Source organism: Eurypyga helias, unplaced genomic scaffold (assembly GCF_000690775.1).
Source record: "Eurypyga helias isolate BGI_N326 unplaced genomic scaffold, ASM69077v1 scaffold14357, whole genome shotgun sequence".
Classification (NCBI taxonomy): Eukaryota; Metazoa; Chordata; class Aves; order Eurypygiformes; family Eurypygidae; genus Eurypyga; species Eurypyga helias.
Window position 1 is genome coordinate 1,012 of NW_010261185.1, and position 9,675 is coordinate 10,686.

Sequence of the window (9,675 nt, forward strand, 5' to 3'; positions counted from 1 at the left end):
TTTTATGTTTGGGAAAACTATGGCACAGAGCTGCACGGAAACTTGCCCACCCCAGCATCAAACCAGCAATTAACACTCAGACACTGGGAACTCCTCGTCTAATCCTCAATGCACAGACCATGCCAGCTATTCTCTCACCACTACTCATTAAAATGTTGCAGCTGTAGTAAGGACCTTTGCAGCATCACGGCTGAATGGCATGACACATCAGAGCACGGCATGCTGCTTCGGGGTACTATGTAGGATTTGCCAAGGAACATGAAAGGAATCACAAACACAGCTGCCCTCTTGTCACCTGGGCATTCAGACAACCCTGGCTCAGGGACCAGCAAAACGCTTCTGGGATGCTAACGCAAGCCAGCAGAAATACCTTAACCTCCTGCACAGGGAAGAATGTCTCACCTCCACCAACACTGATTCCAACGGCCGGCTGACAAGTGGAAGATGAGAACTAGAAAAAAACCACAGCTTTGCTCCACGGATATTTAGGAGGGACTCCGAGAAACCCCCCAGTCTACTGGGAAAACCACTTTAATATTGAACCATACTAAGCTAAGCTCTTGAAGAGCCAAACATGAACTGCACAAACATCATGGAGTTTTCTCCCCTCCCCGAGTACCAGATGATCATCACGTTCCGGTTGGAATTGCTCAGCGTTAAGCCTATCTGGACCACTCATCATGCCAACAAGTAGGCAGGCAGCAGTTTCTGGAAATGGGATACTATCAATTGAATCCTATGAAATACAGCACCTCTTCTTCTCAGAGTGCAACACAATCCCAAGGACACAGGTTTAAATAGCTGGACTATCCGCAAGGAGAGGATGCCATTGTACAGTCTGCTTTGCAGGGCAGAAGAAAAGATGTCCCAGGTTACGGGGAAAAAAAAGGAGAGGGTAAGGAAACAAAATATAAAAATATCCAGATGATATCCAAACAGGTTCTGTTTTCCACCCTTGTCCCTTCCCCCTCCCCCAGAAGGAGCCAGTCCTCTGCGACCAGAGGGCTGTGACACCCTGCAAAAGAGGTGGTAAATGTGGACGTACTTTAACAGTACTGAGATCCATGGGGTGTTTGATAATATCGTGATAGTCATGTAATTCCAAGGCCTCTGCATCAACAGGCTTGTAAAAGGGCCATGCATAGGCTGCATGCTTCTTCGAGAGCATCTCCTTGAGAATGCTGTCACAGTACTTGAGGTGCTCAGAGAGTTTGCCCTTCTTCCCTGCATGCTGGGGGACCTCCCCGTCTTCCAGGTCTTTCTTTGGTGGCTTGATGGGCCGGCCGCCGCTCTCCCGTCGGGCGATGATTTTGGCCTGCTTGGGGTCCGAGAGGGGCGTGGGTGACTCGCTTCGGCTGGCAGTGATCGCGGAGGTGGTGGGGGTTGTCGTGTCTGCTTTCCGCTTCACTCCCTTTTTCTGAAACAGCAGATGGACAGGCTTCATGAGCGCGTGCCCAGCTCTCGTGCTATGCTAGCAGAAACCTAGCACAATTCATCCTTATTTTTGAGCTCTGCCTGCCCCCTGCCAGAAAATACAATTACTTCACTGGGATAAATGGGACTTGTGACTAGAGGCTTCAACACACAATGCAGTGACTACAGCACGATGTATTACTACATGTCACCTGAGCCACAGTAACCAGCCATTTGCACATCTCCAACCCAGCCCCAAACACGATGCCAAAATCCGTTAGCTCTATGCATTTCACTGAGATTTAAACTAAGGACTCTTACCTCATGTTTGCCAAGGGAAAGGAGTGCGCCCAGTCGATTACTGCAGCTCAGCTGATGCATCGTGACTTAGTAAGTGTCAGTAACTTAACCACATGTCTGAGTCCCCAGTGGCAGGATCAGGCTCTAAGTTCTGAACCAAAGCATATTAATCACCAAAGACCCATGAGCCCTCACTCCCTTGCATTCAGGGGTGTGCTAAGTTTGATCGCTGATTATGGACAAGAGCAAGAACGTAATGATTTTGCCTTAAGCAAATAAAAACTCTCACATAAAGTCAAGCTATGACTGTCCAGTCAGCTCTCTCATGTTCCTATGAAGGATTTATTTCTCTGAAGAGAGAGAGAGAGAGAGAGAGAAAGAGGAAAAAGTTCCTTAGGGAAATCTAAAGGAAATCTTAAGTAAATCCCAAGCAGGATTAATTTTGTAGTGTGTATTTGGTAAACTCACTTCGGAGTTCATCCGTGAGTTTTAGAATTAAATTGATTCTCAGAAGCATGTTATTTGGATAGAAACTGAAGTAAGAGACAGGCTTCTGAGGAGGACAGCTTAGCTGAAAGAAGGTCTGAATTACAATTTCTCTAGTAATTCCCAAGCTATAGGGTTAAGTAAGCAAAACAATTCCGTGGCTCTGCTGGCCCATGCAACCTCACATCAGAAAACACCAACACTGCTGCAGTTCATTTCCCAGTTTAGAACAAACAGCTTTCTCTGAGCTATGCTTTCACAGTTTTTTAAGCAATATACAGCTTGCTAGGAAAATTCCAATTATTTGGAGCAACGTTTTAATTTACCCATAAATTAACATAGTAAATAGCAAAACACCAGTGGCAACTCCCCGAAGATTACTCGGTAAGGAAGACAGAACTAATGCACCCAAAACCTGCAGGCAACATCAGTCTCCTCCAACTGGAGTGACAGGCTTGTCTTGAACTGGTTTATGGCAGAGAGGAACATTCCTAGCGCCAGAGCCTGCAAACCTTAAAGGAATAGTCCCAGTGAAATCAGGGGGTCAGTTACAGAGGGAAGAGGTGCTTTGGGCTATATGGTGCAAAATGGGGGAAGCCTCCAACAGCTCTCTGGTTTGCGGAGCATTGGCACTGGCTGAGGCTATGGTCAGATGGGAGCTGGAGCAGTTACAGCGGACATCCCACAGCTGGGGTGCAGCAGAAGTGACAAAACTTCTTTCCACCCACCCAGACTCAACGGGAAGCGCTTTGAGCACACCTCAGAGGGACAGCAACGGCCAGGAGTCAAACGCAAAGAGAGGGGATGTAGGTAAGCAGCAGTGGGGGGATGAAAATAACGCACTGCTTAGCAATATTGCCTTCTGAGGAGGAAGGGGAGGAGGTCTCCATTTACCTTGACTACCGGTGGTGTAGGAGGCACCACAGGCATGATCGGAGCAGCAGGCGGAGGGGGTGCAGCGGCAGGAGGAGCAGTGACAGGCGGGACGTTAGCAGTGATGGTTGGCACAGGCGTGGCAGCAATGACGGGCGTCTGTGACACCGCTGGAGGAACGTTCTGGAAAGGGGCCGGCGGGGAGACGGAAGACACGGCCACGGCTTGCTGCGTTCCTTTCAAACAACAAAGTGAAAACACACGGTGATGTACTGATGGTTACAAGTGCCAACAGGACACTGGGAACAAAGTGACACTGGTGCTGCTGGACTGTGCCACCATGGGCTTGGCAAAAGGCTCTCAGTCCAGGGTCACAGGAAGGGCACAAAGGACACTGCGTGATTTGCTTGGAGCTGTTACCCAGGGGTTAACACAAAAATGAGAAATCACTGACCTAAGTCCTCATACCATGAGCTTTAGGCTAGCCATATGCAAGCAAAATCCTTCAAGATTTGCACATGGGCTCTGTGTTTACCCCTCTTGTGCTCTCAGAGCTGCCTTGCACGCAGTGAAAGAGCAGGAGCTCAAGGAGAGGCAATGTGGGGAGTCCAAAGCATTTCAGATTGGCCAAGTCATACAGAGAAACAGAGCTGGGAGCAGAGCCTAAGTCTCCTGATATCCAGGCAAATGTCTCACGCCAGACGTGCACTGTTAAAGAACTGCCTACTAGTGTAAAGTTAAGGGTGACAGCTCTAGTAACTAATAGCCAAAGCAGTAATATTCCTCTATGTTTTTATAGCAGCTTTTATCAAAAGGATGCTGAAATGACACATCACAAATTTCTCTGAGCTTGGAGCTGCAGCTCCATTTGGTACCTGAGCTGTGGGAAAACAAAGAGGAACAGTTGACTTTCCTAGAGCAACAATGAGATCTTGTTTACAGGAAAGAGACTTGCAACACTTTAATTCAGCCCACACAAGTTCCTTTAGGAACTGGTCTTTACCATGCTTACAGATGTTTTAATTCCGTTTAGGATCAACTCTAGGTAAGCTGAACTAAACTCACTTTCTACTGATACGCAATGGTCTATACAGCCTTTTGCAAGGGCTTAGTAAATCCTTTCTGCTGATCAAACTTTATTCTATCATGTTACAACCGTGTGTGCAGAAAAACAATGTTGTATGGAGTTTAGGAGACTGACAAGAGTTAAGACCAAGTCTCTGCTGTGTCAGACTTCTGCCAGGACCTCGGGCGAGCATTAACTCGGGTCTGTAAAGGCATTCCACCCACCGTCTGCCACTTGCAGCAAACTGGCATGTCTAGCGACCTTGCATCTCCTTGCCTTGGTTTCTTCTCTGTGTACAGGAAGTGACAGCAGTGCCCTCCCTCGAAGTGCTGCATGGATGGGTAGGTCACAATGGTATGATGCTTGTGTGACAAACGCAGAGTGGCCTTAAGCCGGACAAGCCCTGAAACACTGGAGGAACTTTATCTAGCTTTCCTCCAGTTCTTTAATCGTTCTGACTACATGCTCCCTTCCCAGCCTCTTCACCGTTTGCAAAGCCAGGCTGCCTGAAAGGTGGGTCAGGCCTCAGCAGCAGGCTCATAACATTCACTGTCACTGGATCAGCTTAATACCTGCACTCTGTGTGCCCACTGACGGCTTGCGACCTTTGCCTTTAGGAACTGGGGGTAATAATTCTACTTCCTCCTGAGGCATCTGGGCCACCTTCTGCAGAAATATCTTCTCCAGGGCTTGGGCCATGAGGACGATATCATCTGTGGGCTGCGGAAAGAAGAACATAAGCCTGTGCTGTATTATCCACATATTAGAAGCAGAGAGGTTCAAGATCAGGTTCTGAAATCCCCAGTGACGCTGCCCTCCAAATAAATGATGGCATCCAAGCTCCGACAATAAACAGACTGGCTCTTCTCCCTCCATGCATGCTACCCTCCTACTCTTCTGTTCTGTTCTAGCACACAATAATTACAGCCTCTAAGTACGCTGCATTCAGAGCTATCAGGACTTCTAGCAGGAGCCTGATAACTAGCATCCCGTGCATTGGTGTGGAAGCAGCAAACTAGAACAGACGAGCTGTCCTCTTCTGCTTGCCAGCAGGTCCAAGAGAAGAGTGTAAACACATACTCTGTGGCTCAAACTAATTAATTTGTTTATTTCAGCTTGTTCTCCAGTATGGGTCAATGATGACAAACCACTGCAGAAAAACATAACACAAAGAATACAGGCTTTTAACACCCTAACAAAACAGCAAACAAGCCAAACCCAAAATAATAATAAGCAATCCAAAGATGTGCAAGTATAGACGAGACATAGGCGGAGAACTGAGTTATACTTCCTGAACCAAGTGTTTGCTACTAGACAGCCAGTGTAACACAGCACTGTAAGACCTGCAAAGCACTGCACAAACTTTATCTTATCCTACAGAATTCTTAACTGGAAATAAAAGCAGTAAAAACTCGCTACACAGCCCCAGAGCAGAAGTCTACCTACAGTTAAAAGGCATATTTGCCATTTTAACTAGTCTGGGGGAAGAAAGACACAGCACAAAGACAGCTTTGTGCCTTTCGAGTAATGTGGTTGCAATTAGTGGCGTTTCAAACCCTGGCAAGGAGGGCCCAGAGGGCGGCGGAGCTGGCCCTGTTCAAAACCCGCACTCCAACAGTTGTAGGTGGGTCTTTTCCAGGCAGCGCCCCAGCAACACACTTGTCTGGGCTCTTTACCTTGTTATAAATGTAACAGTTTGTAAACATGGTGTTGAAATCCTGCATACATTCACTGGCACTCCAGTAATAGTTATGTTCCAGGCGCTTCTTGATCGTCCCCATGTCCATGGGGTTTTTTATTATTTTGTGATAATCCTGTTGGAGAAACAGGAAAGGTGTTACATCTCCTGATACGCAGAAGGTGTCGTTCACATCTCCCTCTAGTCCCAGCTTTCTCCTTGCTCCCCCTCCCAAGAAACGCATCCCCAAATTTTTTGTGGAAATTGCAAATCTCTCTGCTTTCATTTTTTCTGTCGCCTTTTAGCCTATCATTATTATGAACTTGACTACAAAGCACAAGAACTCCCTCCACAACTCTCCTCAGTGCTCAAGCACACGCACAAACGGCTACTCGGACAGCCGGCCCGCGAAGGCAGCAAGTGCAGTATGTGTGGGAAAAGATGCTTTGAGGGCTGTCCCTGGAAGCTGTTCACAACCCCGATAACCCTCTACGGGGCTGCAAGTACTGTTTCAGATTGTGCTGCAGAGTGGGAGGGTGCCACGCTCGCCAGCTGGGCTGACGCTGCAGCGATGTGCTTCACGCTCGTGCGGGACCAGCACCAGGGTGGTCAGGCTAAGGGTGGAACGGCTGCAATTTGGGAAACAGCACTTCTGCCTCCCCTTTTAAAAGGCTGCCTCTGGCACTTACAGGAGTTTCAGTGCCAGTATTGGCTAAGACTGCGCTGAAAGTTTCAGTCTCTGTTTTAAGGCCATTTCAGTCTTTCTGGATGTTAAGCCAGTTTCTCCCTAGGCTGGTCTCGAGCATCCGCAGAGGCTGTGATTAGCCAGGAGGCACTCTAGGCATGCAAGGCTATACACAGTTTTCCCACTGTGGAGAAAGGCAGCAAGCTCTCTCGCTGCACGTGAGCACGAAGCCACCTACTGCCACTGGCCACTCTCCGAGCACGACCCGAGACACCAATATTTCCAGTCAAGGCAATCCTGACAGCTACTGGGCTTGTGCAGATTGAGGCCACACGTGAAAAGCAACTATTCTTCCAACTGACTCCTTTCAATTTTCTGATAACCTACACTAAACCACCTCACTGAGAAACTAAATCCGCAAAAAGGAGACACAAAGGAGCAGAGACCCTAGAAAAAGATTATACAGGCGTTAAGTGGTGTGCTCTTCTGGCTAGCACTTTAAACAGCACCCACCAACAACATCAGAGCTCAAAAGACACCTGACCCAGTCCGTAAAACTGGGTTATAACCTGTGGTAACTGGAGGTCTCCTGACCTTACATCCCAGAATCGTGCTCCCTTGGATCCTACATGCAGCTCTTCTCAAAGCACCCAGAGCAACTTTGCCATGGGCTGCCTGGCTGAGCGGACAGCAGGGTGGCCGGGCAGTGGTGGTGTCTCTATTTAAGTGAAGCGGGTGGGTAGGGGTATGCCACCACTGCTGAGTTTTTACACCTAAAGGACCTCTTTGAAGAGGTGAAGAGCACAAGGCTCTGTTCCCTGGAAGAAAGCCACTTAGTAAACTGGTCATTTATGAATAACCAGGCTCTATCTTGTCATGTCTTCTCTGACAGAGACAGGGCACACATCAGGCACAGGAGGCAGAAGGGTAAATGCAACTGTTCTGTTATTTCTGCTTCCAGTACAGCATTTGAAATTATCTAGCTTCAAAGTGTCCTTGGTAATTAGCTTTTCCTGTCTTCCTCAACACTACAGTCAGTGGCAAATCCAAGAAAGCCTACCAGAAACACAAATTACATTGCACACAATGCCAAATGCTCCGAAGAGCAGGGGCTTCGAGACTCTCTCTCAGATTGGACAGAGGTGGGATAAGGGGCGAAGACATGTAAAAGTAACCAGATGTAAGTCACAAACAAAGCACTATGCTTCAGGTGCTTCAAGACATCTTGCCTGTGTGCTCTTCTCTTCCCCAGCTAAGTTAGAAGTATTCTTTTCCTTCAGAGACATGCACCTCTCCAGCTCTGGAAGACATCATCTTCTATCCAGCCAGTCTAAGGGCATTCAAAGAAACCCCCAAAAGCAACATAACCATTCTGACCCAGCAATCGGAAAACTGATCTCGCCAACACAAAGCTCGCCAAGAACAGAATATCGAGCAGAAGAAGATAGATGCGTACCGGCAAATTCAGTTTAATTGCATCAACAGGTTGGTAGAAAGGCCAAGCAAACTGATGCTTCCATAACGTCTTCACCACAACATTTTGCATATATTGCAATTGGTTGGTCTTCCGGCCAGGCTTATTAGGATTAGTGACCTCCGGAGGCGGTGGATTCACAGGGCCCTGAGGAGCCTGGATTGCTGATGTGACTGTCGACATTTTCCTGCTCTGGCTCTCACTCGCTGTGACAGCGGCAGCAACTAGAAGATTTTCTTTCTTCCTTTATGCTCCCTGAACGGGACTGACATCCCATTTCCAGGGTCCAACCATACAACCTAGATCAAATGAGAGGAAGAGGACAGTATGTAAATACAGATACTTACTTGAAGTAGGCATGTTCAATCAACAGGAGTTATCTTAACTCAGGATCTTTATCCCATCTGCTTCATTCCCTGTGACACTCCATCTTGGTGATGGGCACAGATCAAGACACAAGAGACGGTGGAACAGCATTTCCCAAATTCAAAGCCTGCAGAGATCCAGTAAGCTTCACAGGACTAGTTCTTGCTGTATCTGACTCAGAAAGCATCTTCGTGCAAAGACAACCCAGGTGTAGCATAAGAATCACAGACTGGTTTGGGTTGGAAAGGCCCTTAAAGCCCCCCCAGTCCCACCCCCTGCCATGGGCAGGGACACCTTCCACCAGACCAGGTTGCTCCAAGCCTCATCCAGCCTGGCCTTGGACACTCCCAGGGATGGGGCATCCACAGCTTCTCTGGGAACCTGTCCCAGTGCCTCCCACCCTCTGCAGGAAGAATTTCTTCCTGATGTCCAATCTCAATCTCCCTCTTTCCGTTTAAACCCGCTACCCCTTGTCCTGTCCCTACAGGCCCTTGCAAAAAGCCCCCCCCCCAAGCTTTCCTGCAGACCCCCTTCAGGTACTGTAAGATCTCCCCAGAGCCCTCTCTTCTTCAGGCTGAACAAGAATACTGTTAGGGAATACAGTTAGGATGTAATGCAGAGATTCCCAGGAATGTGCTGATCCAAGCTGGCAAATCCATAGCTGGCAGCTCCGTGTAAACTTCACTGCATTGTCTCCAGAGCCGCGCTGGCTGGCAGTAAGTCAGCTTACAAGTCTCTACGCTGGTGCAACGGTCAGTCTAAAATCCCGTTACCAAGAGCACACAACAGCTGTCAGAGGACTTCGATCCAGAGAAATAAAAGAAGGGGCAGAGGGAGGTGCTGTGAACAGTTGTGAATGAATGTGCCACCGAAAACATCCTAACTTGAAGGGATCTGCACTCTGAATCCTAACTGACTGGGCCTCCAGTTTCATACCAACATCTCAAGATACAGGCTCAATATTCATAATAATTGATATTATACCTATATCCTATGACCTAAGGCAGCATTGTCATGCTCTCCATTAAAGGCACATCTGAAGTACAGAAGAATACACAAAGTACTATTGTATTTATTTTTTTTCCCAGCAAACTACAAGGGAAAAAATGGCCTAGTATCAGTGTGTCTTGTATACCATATGGTAAACAGCTTTGCTATGTCATCTTCCATAAACATTTGATATTTCAATTCACATCAGGACTGCAGCTACTCTTCTCATGGCAAACGGACCACAGTCACTTTCCAGAGGCAAATTATTTTAAATACATTCGTAAAGCCACACAAATACTCTCACTGACATGTGCTTCTTGCACAGACAGAAGCTGCAATACAGG

General features: G+C 47.7%; 1 protein-coding gene across 1 annotated transcript; it reads right to left on the reverse strand.

Moving 5' to 3' along the window:
• Window positions 1-1,045: 1,045 nt before the first annotated feature.
• Window positions 1,046-8,274, reverse strand: LOC104505073 (bromodomain-containing protein 3; the record flags this gene model as incomplete). Its single annotated transcript, XM_010155281.1, has 5 exons — window positions 7,958-8,274; window positions 5,815-5,952; window positions 4,711-4,858; window positions 3,094-3,308; window positions 1,046-1,417 (listed from the first exon to the last, which is right to left on the reverse strand). Coding segments are annotated over exons 1-5 (1,074 nt in total), but the record flags the coding sequence as incomplete, so codon positions are not given.
• Window positions 8,275-9,675: the final 1,401 nt, after the last annotated feature.